Source organism: Paralichthys olivaceus, chromosome 3 (assembly GCF_024713975.1).
Source record: "Paralichthys olivaceus isolate ysfri-2021 chromosome 3, ASM2471397v2, whole genome shotgun sequence".
Taxonomy (NCBI): Eukaryota; Metazoa; Chordata; class Actinopteri; order Pleuronectiformes; family Paralichthyidae; genus Paralichthys; species Paralichthys olivaceus.
In genome coordinates, this window is record NC_091095.1 from 20,036,528 (window position 1) to 20,058,427 (window position 21,900).

Below are 21,900 nucleotides of genomic sequence, written 5' to 3' on the forward strand. Positions count from 1 at the left end.
GTTGTTGTGCAGGTATGGAGGAACATAGTGTACGATTGTGGAGTTTATTTTATCTAGAGGACATTTAAAAGTGAAGTTCATGTTTTTGGTAGGAGTTAGATGCGAGGAGCGACTGTAAAGGCAGCTAAACAAGCATTGACACCAATGGACAAGTTACAGTCTCCAATTAACTTAACTCTAATCTGCATTAGGATGGAGTACTGGGAGAAAACCCATGCAGACTCAGGGAGAACATGCTAACTCCTCGTAGAAAGACCCAGTTTGAACCGGAAACCTTCTTGCTGTGAGGCCACAGTGCTAACACTTCACCACTCTGCCGCCCAATTATTGTTTTGAGAATCAGTTCTCCTTGTCTTTATTGCTGGGGCCCAGATCTGATGTTGTGCCATAGTGTCTCTCTCTAATGTCAACCTGTGTTGACATGTGCATGTGCTACACTTGCTATTGCAAAGCCAGTCAAGCCTCTATTTTCACCCATTATTGCACATTTACAGGTCACAATTTCTGCATGAGGCAGAGCACCTCACTGCTGTGGTTTGAAAAACTCTGCACTTTATCCATCTTACATGTCACACCTGAGTGTTTGACCAAGCGCAAATTAAAAGAAAGGTCCAGAATAATAAAAGAGAAGATCCAGGAGGTTTAGGCTGTGGCTGTATACATTTTGGTCCAGTGTCACTGCACTCTGCACTTACACTGAAATGTTTTCTGGCGGCTGAAGAACAGAACAAAGTCAAACACTGGCTGTGATAAATTGATATGACTGCTCTTAACCAGAAATTCTCTTCTGTTTAAATCAAATCTATTTGCCTCAGCTGCTCTTTTTTATGTTTCCTCTATTTCAACTTATGTTGCCAGGCACATTTTAACCACATGAAATGTAAATATACACAGTATCTGTACTTTGCTTTGCAGAAAGTAAAATTTCTGTTTTCGTGGTTCCTTGTAATATGTCATTAGTTTCAAGAGAAAGCGAAAAAAAGTACAGCCCAAAAGTGAGGTTAAAAGTGGACAGGAAAACACACAGACATCAGAGGAGAAGGGAAAGTGACTGTGTTTTTAGCAGGTTTACAGTTAGTGCCTCGCATCTGGAACACAACCTCTGTATTATCTGAGATGGAGAGGCTGGATGCAGTAAAAAAAAAAAAAAAAAAGTGAAGCAGATCCCCCTCAAGAGAAAGAGTGAAAACAGCTCAGTCGTGGCAGCAGTGTGTTTGGGAGTGGGGGCTGATAAAAGTGTGGATTTGTGTATGTATGTGTGTGTGTGTTTGTGTTTGTGGTAGGGTTCAGGGTTCAGTGAGCAGTGTAACAGTGCCCCCTGGTGACCGTGTTGAAAACTGCATCAGCATAGGAGTTGTGAAACTGAACCGGCTGCAAAAAAGTTCCTCTCTGTGATCAAAATGTTTGAGAACATGCTTGTCTCTGTGGTTTAGAAGAAATTTTTCATAACACAATCATTTCATCAGCATTCACCACAACAGAGATCAATGCAGGGTGATTAAACCTGCTTATTGTTTCTGAATGAGGAGTCCTGTGACAAAGAGGTCGTCTTGCCAAATGAAATATGTTAGCGCTGACACATTATTTGTTCAAGAGTTGTTTTTGAGCCTTGGGTTTCTTGGCTCCATATGAAGTAATACAACACAGTATTCCATCTCAGCCAGAAGACAGTGAATGTGTCCATGCTGTAGACCTGAAGAGAAGCTCATATCAGCCACAGACACACACTGGTGTCCCAGCAGCCCTGACGTTAGGCGACATTCCTCAGGCTGACTTTGAAGTGTTGTGGAATTTCCACTCATCTGATTATAACACATGTGGGATTTACATTAGGTCAGATTTATAGCAAATGTATGGTGCAGCGGAGAGACAGTGCATCATCTTCTGATTAACATTATCCTTACGTTTCAGTGTGTGTGCATGCGTGTGTGTGTGCGTGTGTGTGTGTGTCGACAGCACATGTGTTTATGCGTTCTTGTGCTCTGCTGCAGCTTGTAACTCTAACCCAGCATGTTGCACCACAGATGTGCAGATGTTTCTCCTTGGAAAACAAACAGATCAGAGGCCATTTTCCTCCAGGACATAGGAATTGTCAAAATAAAAACAACCCCCCACTTTTGACTTTTATATATGCAGTTCACCACTTGCTCTGTCTGAATAATCTCAATGGTTTTTTTTACATTTTCTTTTAACCTGCATTTGGATAAATAAGGCGTAAGTATCTTTTCCTTTCAGATTTCTTTGTGTTTTCTTGTACATATGTCTGGACGATCCATTACTTTCAAGGGAGGGGCTTTAAGGTTGATGATTCCTCTGACTGAAAGAGATTTTAAATCCTGAAAAGGGAGGTATGGGTTGGAGAAAACATTGTGGGAGAGCAGGACACACCTGCCACCCTCTCCTCCTCCTGCCCTCATCTTTCTGCTCCACCTCTGATTAATGTCTTGCTCCCCATGGTGTATGGCTGCACAGGCCCCAGGTGGAGACCTTAGTAAGACGGTAATGGAGGAAGAGAAGAGAAACACATGAAGAACGAGTACAAGCCCGCTAGCTTTTTTTGTATTATATAGGCCAAACATTTGTCTTTAGGCTTTATAATGGTGATAACATAGGTTGTTTTAACCTGACACATGCATCAGTCTTGCACACAAGATGAACGTGAGAAGGATAGAAAGCATATGCTGTCTGACACTGAAAAGACGGGTCGTTTGTATCGATGCTGATTACAGGAGATGAACGTGACAGTCGGAGCAAAGGAGAAGTTAAATTGACGAGGATCAAAGTGACAGTGAGACGTAGATTGATCAATGTCCCTCCCTGTGGGTAGATGGACCCAATGCTGTAATAGAGCATTAGGAAGGGCTGGTTAAGACTTGATGTAAAGGTTAGAGTTAGGGTTAGGTGTTTAGTTGTGATGGTGAATGTTTGGGTAAAGGGGTAGGGAATGCATTATGCCCGTGTCCTCACTAAGAGAAGAACAGGTGTAAACAGCATTTAGACGATTAAGGGACAGAGGGCTATGGTAGAGGTGAAGAAGAGTATGGTAGAGTCAGTTGTAGATGTTGAACATGCATTACATCAGTAAAGCTGAAGGTTTGTTTTTTTTATCTGTGTGTGCGCAGCTGCATGATAAGTTTTGTTAACACTTTTACTGAAGGCAATCCAACTATGGTTACTCATGAAAACTGGGGAGGTGGTCCATTGAACCCTTATTAGCCGGTACATTTTCCCAGAACTTGTTGTGTGTGTGTCTGTGTGTGTGTTTGACTCAGTGTTGGAGAGAAGCAGTGCTCTGAGCTTGTTTCCTCTGGGCCACATGTGCTGTTTGGTGCTGAGCAGACTCAGAGCGGAGCAGTAATGAGAAGTCCAGGTGCAGATTTTACCCTCAGGGAGGAAGTCCTTGTTTACTCATATTTAACCTTGTGTCTGACCTCCCTCTTCTTTAGGCTTTATGACCTCGTGCTATTCAAGTCTCACTGTTTCAGAAACTGTTGAGATATTCCACTGGTTACCACCATGTGACTGGCATGTTCGTAATCAGTGACTAAGTGTTCTGACCCTAAGAAAACGTCAGACCAGCAAACATTCTCAACATTATGACATCAGTGCAGGTGTGTGTTGACTGGATTCTGTACTTTTTATCTCAAACAAAAATCTGATCTCATCATAAAATAACAGCATTAAAATGTCAGTGATCGTTTTTATCATCACACTTGAAAGTAATCTCCAGAGGCATCAGGGTTTGCCCAAGCTGTGTGTGTGTGTGTGTGTGTGTGTGTGTGTGTGTGTGTGTGTGTGTGTGTGTGTGTGTGTGTGTGTGTGTGTGTGTGTGTGTGTGTGTGTGTGTGTGTGTGTGTGTGCAAAGTAAGATAATTTTCCCCATCAAGCTTCAGAGATGACTCGTCCCTCTGACGCTTGTCTTTGAAGAACTGAAGTTAATTGCTGCTCCTTTCATCTCTATCAGACATTTTCTCATGCATAAATACTTTCGACACACTTATTATGTTACAAACTGTTTCTTTTAATCAAGTTGTAAATACTGTTATTTTGCTGATGTTCTCAGTGGCTCTCTGAGACTTCTACGTATTTTTACTCTGTTAGGGTGTTTTGGTAGTTTTTCCTTACTCTTGTTGAGGGTTACGGACAAAGGATGTCACACTTTGTCTAAGCCATATGAGACAAATGATATGTGATATGTGAATATGGGCTATACATATAAAATTTGATTGATGGATTATAAAGTGGCTGTCCTTTGGGCGTCCAGGGTTCACAGTACGCTTATTGTGGAAGTAATGTAGACAATGTGGTGTTTTGAATCATATGCAACCACGGTCAGGTCAAGTCAAACCTGTGAAATGTATGTTTTGTACATTTCTTTGCTACAAGCCATCTGCTCCTGTTACACTGCTGTTGATTGTGCAGTGGTCAAGTCAGAACATATTGATTTACGTTCATTTATTACATCAGCACTGCACTATATTCTACTGTCAAACACCTTTGTCCAAAGCAACCCCCCCCACACCTGTCATTTGTAATAGTCATTGAACAAAGGCTGATGAGACACTGTACTATGTGCTGCTCTGTCTTTGACCAACAGAGGGCTCTGTGTGAGTGGAAAACATGTTTACTGGTCTCAGGAGGAGCACACTCAACTCTCATAAAGGTTTACCTGTTACACATATACTGTAATAAAGTTTTATTCTGTTTAGACTGTGGAAGGAACTACAGCTCGGCAGTGAAAGTGGACACTATTGATTCAGCTCTATTCTGACTCTAAACAAGCTGCTATTATTCCACCCTCAGTGTGCTGTGAGTAGTTTACCGTCTGCACTGTCACTGTCACCCTACAGAGGGCAGACTAATCCTACCTTTGCTCATAGACAGAACTGACAGGCCCTTCCTAAAAGAAGAGGTGGTCAACCCAGCATGATTATCTGATGGCATGCCTGCTCACAGTAACTTGTTTAAATGAGATGTCTAATCTCACCTCACAGTCCAGGTCTTTGTCAGCAGTTGCAGGAGCTCAGATGTTGCCAGCTCCTGCTGTGAGATTAGAAATAGGAAACACAGTGAGCACTTCTCTCTGTGGAATGGCCTGATGCCTGACGCCCGGCTTCAGGAATGGTCTTGAATTGAGGAGTGATGAAAACTGTTCCCGAGCAGCCACTTAATCAGGTCTGTGTGCACAAACACAGCATTTTTCACCAAATTAAAAAATCACCCTCTCTGTCCTGGGCTGGAAAACACACACACTCATTCATCACGGTGCTAATGGCATTCCTTCACACAGGCAGGTATGATTGTGCAGCAGCGCTTCGCAGGTTCAGCTGGGTTCAGTGCCCGACCTGCTGGAGAGGGATGTTTTTCTTTCCTTGAGGTCATTTACATGGATTTGGGTTTTTTACAACATTTAGAAAAAAAAGCTCCATTGTTTAATAAAGTAATGAGTACTTTAATGAAGAACGATTTCCTGTGTCTGACAAGCTCACAGCATGATGGCTTTTTAGCCACAGTGTTACAGGTCAGGGAACAGATTTGTTTTTCCTCTTATTATACAATTATATTTCTTTAAAACGTCTTCCTTCTTCTTGTCCAGTGTATCTCTCTCTCTCTGTCTCTCATATCTCTCGTATCTCTCTCTAGTCTCTCTCGAACTATCTCTTGATTCCGAGTTTTCACTTTTTACATCAAGATCACATTAAATACAATCCCCTAATTCTTTCATACTTACGTAAGTATTGTTGTATAAACAGGTGTTAGGTTTTCCTTCCTTTCTTTCTTTTTTTTCTTCTTCTTCATTACGTAACACCTTCTTGGCCAGCCAATTGCATGATACCTTTGGCTTCTAAAATGTAATTAAATCTCCCCGAACGTTCACTGTTAATTAAAGCTCTCGTTTCGCATAGCAGGAAAAAGCTGCTGCTGATAATTTGGAACACATAGACACATATATGTAAGTGTGTGTTTGTATGTGTGTGTATGCTCAGGTACCCCCCCCCACACACACACACACACACACACGCTGACAGAATTTAATGCACATAGACACAGAGAGAGAGAGAGACCCTGAGATTTTATGAGCTATACTGTGCTCATACAACGAGAGCAGCCTTTCAGCCCCAGTGAAGGTATTGGATTGCCATGTCAACTACATTCTCTCCCACAGAAACATAAATCCTGCAGACTGACCAAATAAGCACCTTGTGACACGCTATATGAACTCAGACACCCTAAGTACACAAGAGCACATATACTTTTCAGGGCTTTGCTACCAGTGACTTTAAGCTTCTTAACTACAAAACATTTGTTATTCACAATTTCATGCAATTATTAATTCCACGTTGTGCAGTTTGAGTTTGGGTTAATCTTTCCTGCTATTAGATTACAATTACTTTTTACTTGCATTAATACAAAAACGACACAGTTGTAAATGTAACATTGACAAAGTTAATGTTGACTTTTGTTCTGACTATTGCACAACATTACACAAGCTGTTCACATTTGAAATAAAACATTGTGGTTTGCAAAAGGTTTAACCAGATTTGTAATTGAGAGGCTTAAAGGTGATAGTACAACAATAATAATGGTATGATATTGAAAAGGGATAAAAAATAATATGGACATTTTAATACTTACCACTTACCAATACCACAATTATCACAATTTCACAAACTACTTAGCAACTCACTGTGAAGACACCGCTTGAGTCTCCATCACTGTCTGATGTATGTACTCCAGACAGAGCTGATAGTCTTGTAAACATTAAACATTGTCAGTCGTAGCGCACTCTACTGGACAAAATATGAAATATCATTACCCCAAGCATCTTTTTCTGAGTTCTCTAAAATGAAGTTTTCATATCGCTGCTTATTCGGTTAACAATTACATTTTAGGATGTTGCTGTGTTCATTTCTCCCTTCAGGCTATTTTTTTTTCTTTAAAGATGATACTCACCAACAGGCACATTTTCAACGGGGAAAAACATGTTAGACATAAAAACTGTCGCTGGTTTTAAGAAACCCTCAGAGAATTAGTACCAAGCTCCACAGTTCCCCCTTAGTTATAGAGTTTTATAGCACCTTTCAGCTCATCATTTCTGTTGTCAGACTCCCACTGATCTCATCAGCAGGCAGTTGATTTGTCTGATATTCTAATATTTCTATTAAGAGTCCCCAAAAACAGAGCTAAAGGACAGTAAAAATAAAAATGCATAAACCCGGTGACACGACTCCCACAGAAGGCTGATGTTGCTCCACACAGTGTCTGTATGTATGTATAAACATGGAAGTGTAGTGCATAAGAACATTATGAGGTAATAATTCTTCAGATTTGTGCTTGTTTCCACTACCACCAAGTGGGCAAAGATGTGTTTTTGTCTCAGGTTGAGCATTAACAACTGTGTGTTAGTGTGTACACAGTTTCTTTCTGAGAACCAAACAGAGGCAAGCAAGTGAATTTTCCTCCTTGTAGCACTTAGAAATACAGATGACTGTGAATCCTCACATACATTTGACACAGTTTGAAGATGTTTGGGAACATTTTTTCACAGTGAGATGTCTGGAATTGCATTGTAGCTGCTTTGATTTACAAAATTTGGATTATCTGATAGATATGCAGTCCACTAATGCAGTTTGTAATTAGATTTCGTTAAAATATGAATTATAATCCCATTGGATCCCGATGGATTGTAGTTCCAGTTTTTATTCAAAAGCAAAAACCTGAAATGCTGCAATCAGGAAGCAAACAGTTTACTTGTGGAATGAGACTTGGAATATATATGAATTTATCAAAAGTGCTACACTTTGCCTCCCCCATACAGTACAATGTTGGATGAATGATTTATATAAAGGCTTTACCCCTGATAGCAGCATCTCATCAAGGAACTCTGGCAGCATCTCACCTTAGAATCTCCATGACAACAACATTCAGCCCATGACATTTTTATGTGCAACCACACACTGATGCTATATTAGTATGCTTGATTTGTGTGAGTATCGAGTGAATCTGCTGAATAATAATTTGCAGTAGACGAAGAAGAGCACGGTGTGTTCCACTGGGATGTAGTTATGCAACTACTGAGAAATTTATGAGACAGGAGAGTTAACATATTGTATATCCAGTCAGCCAGACAGCCACAGTAACAGTGATGTGGAAAGGGGTTTGTTTAACATCCCACCATAATACACACTGTCTCGCACACACACATGCACACACTCACGCACGATCACACGCCCCCCACCACATATGAAGGAGGGGACTCATGTTGCATTGCGTGCAGAGTTGTAATTTTGTGTCTGTAATTTTATTTTTCTGTGTCTGCAGTCAGTGGCATTTTCTGAGCTTTGCCAGATTTCAATGGTGCGACTGGAAGCCATGCTAAAAACACTGTAACCACTCTGATTATAACACACACTGCCATTAACACACACACACACACACACACACATACTAATACACACGGCACTGAAGGTTTTCATTTCTGCAGTTAATGCTGGTCCTGAATCAGTTATTGTAGGAGATAATCACGGTGTTTGAAATAAAAATCTTTAACAATCTAAGCCCACGCTCTAAAACGCATTGGTGCTAGTGCGTTTAGGGTGAGACCAAAATACACTTCTGCTTATTTAACATCAGCACCAGGTGCCTCGCAGAAAGGATTTTAATCAGTCATCATTTTGTTTTGGATGTAACATGCAGTGAACCAATGAGAGGGAAGCTTCCCTTTTTAAAACAAATGAGTGCATTCGCTATGTTAAGAACATTAGTACTGGTTGGTGCTGCTTAGCAAAAGGTGGTAGATAGGAAGTATGTGAAAAGGTTAGTACCAATTAGTTTCCATCTTATTTATGATCATCAATTGAAAATCATCTTGTATCTCCAATGGCGTCAGGATTTGCCCAAGCAGTCTCTGTTTTGTATGTTTGTGTGTGTGCGTGTGCGTACATGTTTTTAATCTGCTTTAAAAGACCTTAAGTCAGAGGGGGAAATAAGTGGCTGCCACTCTCTCTAATTGAGCAGATCAGTACCCTGTGATTTAAGCCTCTGCCCCCACATTTATCACACACACATTAACGTTCAAACACATTCTTGCATCTATTTCTGGTAATACATGTGTTTTCCCTCATTCTTGTCATTTATATACCCACGCACAGAGTCTGGATTTCCCTTGGGCGTTTGACAAGGTGTTCCCCCTTCTGTGGCTGAGTCCTACATGCCGAATGTTTGATCTCCTCTCGCCTGTTAGCAGACAGCGCATCTGAAGCTCCTCGTTGCCAAGCCACTGAGCAGCCCACATGCCCATCCACTAACACAACCAGCCAGCTGATGTCAAAGCACTCAGGAGACAGTGTTTTACATGCAGATCCCTCCACTCCCCACAGTTATGCTGCCTGTGGCCAACTCCTTACCATGACAAGTTCTCTCTACACGTATCAGTGGCAGAGCTGAGACCGCACCCTCCTCAGCGAGTGATTCATCACTTTCAGCGGAGCACTGATGTTTTGGCCGCTGGCATGCGGTGGCTTGTATGTATTTGTATGTGGGTATACGTGTGTATGTTTGTGTGTGTTTGTTGGTGTACTCATATTTGTTACCTCCTTGGACTTTTTCCAGCTAAAACACTGACCTTGTCAGGACCTGTGGACCTCATGGGGACCAAAGCTCTTCTTTCTGAGCTCCTGGTTGAGGTTAGAAGTAAGATGTGAACTGTGGTTAGGTTAAGGTTATAGGAGAAGAGTAGTGATAAGCTTTTGGTTAGGCTGTCTACAATGACAGGAAGTAAATGCAAAGTCCAAACGTGTGGGGGTCTCAACGAGGTCTCATAGCACTGAGAGAGGTTTGAGCTTTAACTGCTTGATAGCCTGAAATGTGTGTGTGCACGTGTGTGTGTGTGTTGCACAGTATGAGGAGCTTTGTTCTGCACTTCCTAAAGAGTCTATGAAACAGCCCAGATTACCAGGTCTTGTGTTTTCTCTCAACCGGGCCTCTCCGAAGAGGATTAAGCTTACCACGGGAATTCAGACTACTTGGAGTGTGCTGACACAGCAAGCAGACCGCTGACTGCTGCCTGTCATTGAGCATTTGTGGCCTGGCATCGCACTTAGTTTTTCCAGTGTCGAGCACCTTGTTGGCCGTTATTATGCTCATCATGCATGAAACATGCATAAAATCCCATATTTCCATCATGTTTTCCAAATGGTTTTCTATCATTTGGGGTTTGACTGAAGATCTTTTAACTATGTCATTTGGTTGTGCAACCTTCTGCAACAAGGCACCAACTAAAGAACAAGAATTAGCACCATTTACCCCAAAAAATTACCAGTAGCAAATGGAAACTAGTGCGTATTTCAGTCAGGAACACTCTGTCCTGATTTACCCATTTGTTGCAAATGGGAATACAGTTATGATTGCCGTTAAAGGCTCCATTCCTTGGATGTTTCCTGGATGACCCGAGTAGCGTGCTAAGATAAAACAGGGAACATATGCAGAACCCCCTGTTGGGTGCAGCAGGCAATGTGCCTTTCTTATCGTTTACCATGGCCGTGTTTGGACTGCTGGCAGCAGGCCCTGGTGGCAGTGTAGCTGAGCAGGGATCATGGAGGATGAGGTCTTATTTAAAGGGACCTCTTTGGTGAGAGAATGAGCTGTGATTGGTGGGGGGCTGACGAGCACCCATGACCTATCGGTAGCTAAAAGCCGAGCACATGACTCCGTGTCCTGCATGAACTAACGCAAAGCTTCATTAATCAATATTTTAGCAGTTCTTATGGAAATTCAGTGATTATTTGCACTAAATTTGTATGGAAACCTTGACCCTCGTCTCAATCTGCCTTCATTTGTGGAGACAATGCTTTAATCAGAATAGAATGGGAACTTAAAAATGCACTTATTATCTATACAACGCTATACCTTTGGAGGGGTGGGTGAAGTGTTTGAGACCACCAACAATTCTTCAAACAGAAAAAACAACAGAAAACATAATTAAATGCCTCCATACTGCTCATCCAAGTGTCCGTAAGCCTCAACATTCAAATTTGAATCGAACTGCATCATTAAAACCATGTTTTTAGTCTAAATGTCTGCTGTCCTCCTCTGGAGCCACGTTCAGACGTGGATCACAGCGGGCATTTAAGTTAAAAACATTGAGTCAAATTTAAATGCCAGGGCTGTCGATTTTTCTGTCGATTTTTTTACATTTGAAGAACGTTGACTTCAACCATTGACTTCAATTGTATTGGAACTTGCTGAAGCGCTGTTTACCCCTGAAACTCCAAAAGTGTATTGTGGAATCCAACTCCCACCCCTCCATTGGCATAGTGGTGAGTAGATAATGAGTGATTGTTCATTTTTGGGTGAACTATTCCTTTAAGTGGTAGTTTGTGTTTGTGCAGTCTTTTGTAGAATATCCATAGGGATTACTGACAAATCAAGGGAGAACTACATAGACTGTAGACGCAACTTCATTTACTCCTATTGGACTAAAGTAAGCTAAAATATCACGGCTACGGGTGTAACCGTCTTCCACTTCTGAAGTCACTTGGAGCCACAGCCTGTGCAGTGCTGATGATGGTGTGGAGCCACAGTTGATTGATGTGCTTGGCCAATCATACGTTTCATCAATCAATCATAACCTTTCACCCCAGTTTTGTAGCATCAAAAACAACAAACTTATTTGAGAAATTAATATTTATAACAGTGTGATAAGTATAAAGTACTATAAAATCTAAAATGAACACACAGAAAAAAAAATTCTAAGAATTGATTTGATATGTATGTCTGACTTTTGTTTTATGGAGCCCTGCTCTGGATAATTCCATCTTTTTTTCAAGTTTACATGTATCTACTGGCTTAATTTAGCTAAAGCAAAGGTGACTTCCTCCTGACCTAGAGATCGTGTGGTTACCATGGTGACATCTTGTGAGGGGAGAGGGGGCATCACAAGCATTTAGCTCAGGACACCCACCATCTCTATCTCTCTTCTGTCATCCTGAGGTACAGTAGCGAAGAGATTTCCCTTCCCAGCATTCCACACAGGATTAAAACATCTGATAAAGTCTTTGTAAGAGTCACTTTGTTGCATGCCTCCCTTTCTGTCTGTCTGTCCGTCTCTCTGTCCCGCCTCCTCCCTCTAACATCACGTACTCTTGTTCTTTTCTCAGACCAGAATAGAATTTTTGATCAGGTTTCAAAATAAGCCAGGATATTTATAAGTAGTCTTGTTGTCTACATTCCAGTGATAAGTACTGAGCGATTAGTTTTGATTGCGGGGTCGGGCATGGATGTGAGTCGTTGCTGTGTTTTGAGGGTTGTTGAGGAAACAGACTGTGTTTTTTCTCTGATTTAATGTTGACTGTTATTTAGCAGAAACCATGTTCCCTGTAAAACCAACAGTTTGGTGCTAATGAACACAAATGACTTCCTACTTCCACATTTCTTCTTTTTTTCATTATTTACACAAGTTTTGTTTTCAATCTCTGTTTCCTGAATTGTTTTGCTTAGTTTGCTTTGTTTGTCACACAGCCAAGCACCTTATCTCGCAATGTTACAGAAAGTGATTCCTGGATCTGCCCCTTTGTCCGTATCAGATGGAAAAAAGCCTATCCCTCTATCTAACCACATTTATATCTGCTAGATCCAGATTTTTTTTTGGATCTGCCCCAAATTGCACGTACTCATATTGCTAAATGCTAAATTTTTTCTTCAAGATACATGAATTGTTCCCTTTGGAGTTTGTCCAAATAGGCTCTCTTTCAGAACGTTAAAGAATGTGATACTTGATATATGTCTCTGAAAAATACAAACATCCAGGTCACAGGGGGGCTTCAGCCAATCTCAGGGACAGGTCGTCTGTCACGGCCCAAATAAAAACAATGGGGGGCATGTTTCTTCATTTCCATGAACACTGGGATTCATTTTCGAAGCTGTTCTCATCCAGGTTTCGTAGGAAAAAACAAAAAAAATGAATGCAATAGAATTCTGATGAAATCCACGTAATCGGGAGTCAGGAGGCTGGGGACACGAGACCTATGTGCTTCTGTCTCTCTCAGACATTCGTTTTATTCTCATTGAGAAATTAAATATTGTCATCATCTAAATGTATTTTTTAACAAATTTGAAGCAGAAAATGTGCTTTTTATTTTCATAATCCTCTTTCAGAAAGTGTCATCATCCTGCTGCCTTAATTACTACAGAAATTATTCAGCCTTTTTTATGAAAGCATATATTTTTGATTCATTTTAATCATTTCTGGAGGAACTAATAGGAAATGATGCACTTAACAATGAAGAAACAATTCTTGTTCTTCAGAACAATGCACTTAGATCTACCTCATCTTAACCGCAGAATTCTGATTTTGAAATTTGTTTTTGAAATTAGTTTAATTTTGTCACATAATAAAGGTTGCAATTCGATCAAGTCAGCAAAACTTGTGTCAGGTCAACTAAATATATATAGAGAGAGATCTATTTATATCTTTATCTCTATATATATCTTTGAATGATGGTTATATGGCTTTTGTTTATTCATAATAGTATGGTTATGGATAATAATCTATGCATTATGAAGTCTCTAATGTGAGAGCAGAAGCAGGCTGGATCTTCTCTGGTCACACTAATCATTTCAACTTGACAGTTCCCTTCAAGGACGCACATGTAGGTTATAGATGTTACACGTTTTTAAATAAAAACCATGAGTCCTTTTTTCATTGTCTTTGGTTGCATCATTTCCCCGTCTGCAGTTCTTTATTTTTACCTCAATCCAGCTCTATTCATAGTGATACATTCCTCTCGGCTCCTCTGATTGGCTGGCCCATGCAGATCCTTCTGAGCGTCATAGGTTGCGCTTACACTCCTCTTAGTGACTATTGCTCACCTCCGGCTTTGTAAGATCTAATTAAGAAAGCCGACAATCAGCCGTTTCCTGTGCAAACGACATCCTCTCCAGTCTCACTTCCCCACCATGATCTCATCACTTGCTCCTCAGTGCAGCTGAGTCAGTCTCAGATATTACTTTGTAATTTTCTACACAAGTAGGCGATTGTTAAAGTGAATGGTGTCAGGAAATAAATGTGTTTTGTGGACTTAAATGGTTTTTGCTGAGTGAAGTGGAAGTACTCGGCCTTGGTTTTAAGAAATGTTGAAATCATCATTCAGAATGGATGCTGTACTAGAAACCACCATATGGCTGTGGCATAAACATTCGATCTGGATAACCCGGAAGTCAGTTGACATATTTGCGTGAGAGGCAGCAGAACGTGTGTGGTGTTATGTGGTGTTAAATGTAGATATGATGGGTGGCGTGGCAGCATAGCGTTGCGTGAGATGAATTCAGACACAGGTGTTCGTCCTCACAGCCAATGTTTCGGGATCAGCACCTGGTCCTGCTCCCGTTCAGGATGTGCAGCGCCTCGATCAACATCTAAACCATGGATTGCCTCAAGGGAGGGAGGGCATGTGGGGGGGCCCACATTCAACAGCAGAAGAAGGAGGCCCGTTGCTTTCACTTGTTTGCTTTGGCAACAAGTCAACAAGCTTCTCTCACGGCATATACGCAGTCAAACTGATCTCCTCTCACCCAGCCCTTTTAATTTATCCATCCAGTGCACACCACAAACACACTGAGGATGCACACATCCTCAGCTGTAGGTTGTGACACATGGTTATTGTCATTTGCTTCAACCTAAATGCATATGTTGTATTCATCATAGCATTGTATAATGCAAGCTCTTAGACAATGCAATAGCCCATGGACAAACATCAGGTGCAGTTTGTTTTGTAGGATGCCTTTCTCCTCTGCAGGTGTCTGCACAGATAAGACCCACATCTGACTAAGTCTTCACGCTCACCTCCATCAAATAGCCCTGCTGTTTTTCCTCAGAGAGTTTACCTCTCAGCCAGGGCAGTGCAGAAGAGTAAACCACGGGGCCAGACACTTCACATTCCTCCACACAGAGGCTCCAAACAAAGAGCGGCTGTGCTAAATGTGATATCATCTATGGGGGAAGGATAACAGAGACTGAGACCTGACCAAATCGAGTTGTTCAGCGTATGTTATCGAGCTGTGCTGACATTGATGTGTTCCTCCACATAAATACATGTAATGTGCCAGATAATGTGAAGCAAATGTAGCTATGCAGGTCAGTTTTCAGCCTCTTGAAAGTTGTGTCTTTTCATTCTTTTCAGTGTCGAGGGGGAAGAGTTAAGAGTGACCGTCCTTCGGTTTATAGTATGTTACAGTCAGTGAATCATTATGTTTAGGGGGAGAATTTTACCACATGTCCTGAGAATGTTAGATCTTATCTTGGAAAACTCACATTACTGTCTGCTGTATAAAATGTGAGCTCATATGTTGTTATATAATCTTCAAGAGCTGTAATTGAGTTTTCCGGAGATGGCTGGTTTACCCCGTGGTGGCCAGAGTCATGCTTCACTTTTAGAGCCAAATAAGTCTAATCAAAGTTGGAGTGCATGGCAATTCTACCCACTGAACCTTTTAGTGAGACAATGAAGATCAATACACTATGCTACTGAGTGATGGAGATTTCCTGGTTTATTGTATTCTGTCTTCTACAGTGCAGAAAGATTGAACAGAGACAGCTTACATGTTGTTTTTTTTGCTTTGAAGCAAAAAGTAGGTAATCTTTAAGTCTGTATTTTATAAAGTACTTTACCATAAGATTTTGTTCAGCAGGTTCACATTAACAAGTATTCATCATAATGTCTAAAAATGACTTGACTTTTGTTATATTTTATTGACTCATGTACTGGCATTATCTAAAATATTCCCAACAATGTTTAAACCCAGAGAAATCCCCAATTTTAGTCAAGGTAATGGGACGTTTCATTTGATCTCCTGTTATCCTCTTTATCCGTGGTTTTGCCTTTCTCTGCTATAACTTCTGGGGCAAATGACGTGTGATGAAGGTAAAACACATTGCTAGCCAGTCAGCTTGTCGTCTGTTTTATCCTTCCATTGGTTGGTGTGTGTATTGATCACTTGTAATGGATCATGATTACGTATTGCTGTTTGTTCGTAACGTGAATAGAAATTGCATCTGGTAGATTTTCAAAAGAAAATAAATCCCATGATCCCGCGCTGCTTCATGACGTTATCCAACAAGGTATTTTCGGTAAAATAATTAAGAATTTCATCATACATTTGATCACCCCTCTGTTAAACCAAGTTATTTTCTAGTCTTTTCTAACTTTCTAACCATTGATTATAAATTTTTTAATCAACATTGCTTTGTTTCAAATCGTTCTCTGACTTGGAGACAGTTAATGTAGCTTTCTCCTTCTTCAAAATTCATTGTTTTTATTCTCTGATTACCTTCCTGAGTGGCATAGCCCACTCATGCCCTCAAGTATATAAGCGCTTAAGCGTGACAATTAGAAAAAACAATCAGGTACCCTCCATTTTAGCCTTCTTGCTAAAAATGCAGTTTATATGGCTTCCAGTTGTTTTAGTCATTACTTTTTAAAGTGCTCCATGGTCTGCCTCCAGCATACTGGCATATTAGTATCATCGTTGTGACTTGGCCAGCATCCTAACTTAAATAATCACTGTGGGCCGCTAGCAGGAGTTATGTTGATGTTGTACAGGACTGTGTTAGGTTTCTACATAATTTGTGTTTTAACCAAAACCTCCCAAGGAAATGTAGTAGTATGATATAATAGCTATATCATAGAGTGGGCCAACATAGTGCTGTGAGAAGGTTCTCCTGCAGCTTAATCTTCTTATCCTATCATCATCTTCACAGTTCCTGACCGAGGGGAACTGAAAGCTTAAATTTCCACTTAATGCATGTCCGTCATGTTAAGAATATGAAGCTGTTCCTTCACAATATGCATGTGCAGCATTGGTAAATAAAAATCATGTGTGAATTAGTTGTATTTAGCTGCGTTAATGTCAGAGTCATCAATGCTCTCGTTGTTGTGGGAGCCCATTGTGCTGATACAGTTCTTGGGTTTATATCTTCTATAACGCAGCTGATCTTCTTATTAACAGAAGGAGGCCACATTCCTGAGCAGCAGCAGTACGAGGGAGAAGTGCAGGTGCCAGGCGACCTACATTGCATTGTGAAGTGCCCATTTGGCTTCCATCCTCTCTCTCCCCCTTCAAGCTCTTTCACATCCATATGCTGTATTTTCTGCAAACCCCTCTCTACCATGCCTCTCCTTTTATCTCATGCTCTATCATTTCAGCTTTGTTTCACAACAAGTCTTCCCTGCTCACCTCTTCAGAAAGGAGGGAACATCAGCTTTTCATTAGGCAGCAGCATTTCTGCCCGAATAAAGGCGCGCTTGTCCTCTCGCTCCTGTGCGTTAACCTTGATAATTGGTTTCAGTGCACACCCAGCTGAGAAAATTACCTGCAAAATGCAACATGCTGCGTCTTGGGGCTGATTTTTGCTAATGCAAATGTTTTCTGGGTGGATGGTTTGTCATTACAGTGCATTTTCACAAATACACATTCAGTTTTTTGTTTAGTAAGAGTGTGTGTATGTTTGTGTGTGTTGTCAGGCTGTTCAAACTCAGAGGAGCTGACCACAGAGCGAGCCCACTCTGCAATGGAGGACATGTTCAAGACCCTCAGAGGGTTGAGCCACTCCAGAGATCACCTCAAGCAGCTGCACTCCGTCTACACTGCCAGCGATGGAGTTCACCAAGTACGACACACTCTCTCTCACACACACACACACACGCACATGCACATGCACATGCAAAGTCATGGCTCCATGTATTCAGAGGACATTACATTGACTTACATTGATTTCCTTGAGACTAACTCTAACCCTAGCCATAGTTACTGAATTACTACCTGCATAATCCTAAACATAACCTTAAAGGGATAGTTCACAGAAAAAAACAAAAGTCACTAATATGCCGATGGAGTGGTGGGTGAAGTGAAGTGTTTGAGTCCACAAAACAATATTGGAGTTTCGGAGGTAAACTGTGTTTTAGCCCAGGCGATTGCTTCTAAAAACTGAAAAAACATAGCATGCCTCCATACTGCCCGTGAGGTGTCATCCAAGTGTCCGCAAGCCCAGAAGTTTATATTCATTTTATATTATATTATTTATATTACAGGGACTTTGCTTTTGTCCCTATAAGAAAGACAAGTCCCCATAATGTGACTGTGTAAACAGATGTTGTAGGATGGTTCCATTTTAGCAGACAAATCCAACATTACTTTTTTGTCATCTCTTCCGTCTTTCGAGTCCCACACGTCAGCTGTGACATTGCATCAGTAATCCCCAGCAAAAGTGAAAAACTGAATATTTAGTTAGAGTTGCACATTACTCACTCCTTCATCTTTATTTACCTGTTTTCTTTGCTGAGGCAGTATCACAGGAGCAGACGTAGCAGAGGACCTCTGGCCTTTGCCGTGTTTGTGTCCCTCCACTGTGCGTCACACAGTTGCAGAGAAGCTTGTGAAAGGCTCTTCACAGTCTTCAGTCTGTGTCTGGAAGCTTATGTAACTCAGAAAGGCTTCTTTTTCTGCTTCTGAAAGCTTTGTCCTCATGAAAGGGCTTTTACCTTTTCTTAAAGACAGTCAACAGTAGCAGCTTCACTAGCCGCTGTCCTTCACTCTTCTATCAGAGAATGCAGGCTGGGAACATAAAAGTAAAGCAATTGAAATTCAAGGAACTTGTTTTTTCTATTGGGGTCACAATGATTTTCTTCGCCAAATGTATGTTACATCACATATCATTTAGCTGATGCTTTTATCCAAAGCGACTTACATAGGTGCATTCAACTATACAAACCTAGATCAACAAGAATCAAGTAAGTACAACTAAACTTAATTTTTTTTTTTTTTTTTTTTAATACAAAGAAGTAAGTAAATTTAAAAGAAACCGACAGCAGAGGGAAAGAAATACTCTTGGAGGTAGAGATGAGTTTGAAGACAAGCTTCAGCCGGCTGACATGCCTTTGTCTTTTTACAATTCTTACATAAATCTTTTATCCTGTCATGAACACATGAGGCACAAAGCCTTATTGTAATTGGAGGAGTTGGAGTTCTACTGTGTTCAGCAGGATGATGAATCAAATGTTTAAATGTATGAAGTTCTCTGAGCAATTAATCTATTTCCATCAGATTTTGCCTCTTTGATTAAAATTTGCATTCAACAATATACAGAAATATTTGAAAGAAAAGTCATTTTGTGAAAATAGGTTTATATGCTTGCTTAGTTAGTCAAAAAGATTAAGAAGACATGCACTGAACTGTAATCTCAGATGGAGGTGTTGGATGTGAGAATGCAAATGTCCAACGTGTCAGTGAGGTGATGATGTCTCTATGATGTGATGGACACAAAGCTGAAGAAAACAAAAAGAATACAAATATCTCAGGATGAAAAAGAGGAGCCATACACATAAAAGATGCCAAAGTAGATTTTACTTGGAAAGACAACGAGATTCAAGAGCTTATGTCAAACACACAGTGTGGATGTGATGTAAACAAAAGCATGTGATCTGTGCAGCTGTACGTCAAGTGCTGCCTCCTGTAGGCTCTACCCAGGCCCCACTCCTGACACCCTGGAGATTTTCCTGTTATTGTGCATGTGTCTGACAATCTCCTGCTGCGTTCTACAAAGGCAAAGTTCATATCTTAAAACAGCTAAAAGCTTAGCTAGAGATCAGGACAAGTTACTTCCTGGAGTCTCTGCTGGTTCCTAGGAAACTGGTCCAGACCAAGAAATCATCAGGGACAAAGACTTACATAAAAAGCATATATTCTTTTTTACTAACATAAACTAAGCTCTGGGGTGATATCAATCTTCTTATCTAACTCTTGGCAGGAAAGGGAGTACAACAATTTCTCAGAATGTCAAATTAGTAAATCAAAGTTTGTTCAGAGGCCTCAGAGGCAAAAGGAGGAACAGAGTTTTCTGTTAGTCATCTGCACTCAGATGTTCACAGAAGCACTTTGATTATTCACATTTAATTATATTTTTACAAATACAAATGTACAAACTAGAATTTCTCACAACCTCAAACTTTAGAATTTGTGAATATTGCTTTAAAATCAGTATCAACACCTAAGTGGAGTAGAGTGATAGCTGGGAACATAACGCCTTTGTCATCTTTGTCACAGTGTGTTGATGCTTTCTGTCAGGACAGAATCTTCTGTTCCTGTTCCGGCTGAATGCTGAAAATGGCTCCTTACAAAAGGAGAACAGCTTGATATCTGCCAGCTACTGGCTGTTCCTGTGAAACATCAGAAATCCATTAGCTTCTCTCAGCATGCAGCCCCTCTGCCCATGAAGCCGAAACATCGGTCAAGATGTCGTCCTCAAACAGAAGCTTTTCCCTGGAATCTCTGCACTTAGGTTCAGACACAAGTGAGAGGTTTTGACATCGTCCACAACCTCTCACCTGTGTCTGCTACTTTTGTTCTCAGAAATCCTAAAATAACACTGCAGTGAGTCGATGGGATCATACGCTTTTATCCCAGCATGTTTGCATGAGTTGCACTGAGCATTGTGTACTGTACGATGCAGCAGGAAAGCTTTCAATGTTCATGTAGGGGGATTATATTGACAAATTGATTGATACTGGCCTCAGTGGATGGGAGGAGCTTGTCTGGAGATGATGGCAGTTATATTGCCGTTCTTTGAACTTGTTAGGATTAGTTATGAGACACAGGGAGGGTTATATAACCAATCTAAAGCCACAATAACAAGAAAACGATTCATCTGTGCTGACAGACTGTGGCGAGCAAAAACACCTTTGTGTATGTCTGAGCATTTGCAAGGTGAATCTGCATAGGCTGTACTGATAATGTACCAACTGTATTTATTTGCCTTCTCTGTCCATTATGGATCATTATTTCATCGTATAATACATTAACATGGTGTCAGGAAACATCAGTCATTACCACCACGGTTGAACAGTGAACTCTGTGAATAGAAGTGTAGTGCTATTTTTTAAAGCAGCTATGACGCACATGCATGTCTGCACACTATCAGTGTTGCTGCTGTCGACGATTATCTAACCTCTGTTCCTACAGTTAAGAGTTTACATACTGTACATAAGTCACTGGTAACGGACCACATGATCAATGTTCCTGATGACTGACTTCAACAAGTTGTCTCATCATGTTACGCAGCCGTCGGCCTAGTAGTTTGAGACGACTTAGCTATACCTCTGTTACGCTAAAATAAGCAAGTATACACAGGTTTTTGAAACGTGTGTAAAGCCACTAAAAAAATTATGAACTCCTTTCCCACTGCCTGTGTTTTTCCCCAGTGCGTCCATTTGATTTTATAGCACAAAATCTCAGTTTCAGAAAATTCTAGCTCTTTACTTGGAGAAAAAAGTGGTATTAGTGTCATTGCACTCTGGCAGTTAAACTAAAGGGTCAGTTTACCAAATAAAATTTCAAAAAAAATTTCCTCATAATCTTTAATATAAAGGTTTAATTCGACTAGCCAGTGGTTCCCTGGAGTACCCAACGCCTAACCAAGAAATAGTCTCACTCAACATTTTTTAGATGAATTGAATAAACAAGATACAGTAAAATGTGTTCATTTGTGAGCAGTATAGGTGCTGGTGGGCAGAGTTTGCTACCTAAAGACACAATTTAACACATGTCATTTTATATCCACAACTTCACTGTGGAATCATGATTTTGTGCAAAAACACTTTGCTAGCCTTTGACAGTGCTATAATTTCAATGCCCACTTTGGCGCTGTGGTGATTGTATAGATCTTCTGTGCTGTGTGGACAAAGAAGCGTATGAATTTTTAGCTTCTTTGCAGGAGAATTCAAGCATCACTGCAACTTGGCTGATGGAAGAATAAAACCATGAGGTGGCCTAGGTTGTCACTGTTGTTTTGGCATAGTTGTTCATTCAGTTTGAAATCCACCTTGATATCTGTGTGTGTGTGTGTGTGTG

At 40.7% G+C, this 21,900-nt stretch overlaps 1 protein-coding gene across 1 annotated transcript in view; it reads left to right on the forward strand.

Annotated features, from left to right (window-relative positions):
* Positions 1-21,900, forward strand: part of scfd2 (sec1 family domain containing 2) — an 87,987-nt gene that overhangs the window by 56,632 nt on the left and 9,455 nt on the right. Inside the window, exon 6 of the mRNA XM_020081466.2 lies at positions 17,520-17,665. Within this exon, the coding sequence (XP_019937025.2) occupies positions 17,520-17,665 (146 nt within the window). The remainder of the gene's footprint in view (positions 1-17,519; positions 17,666-21,900) is intronic.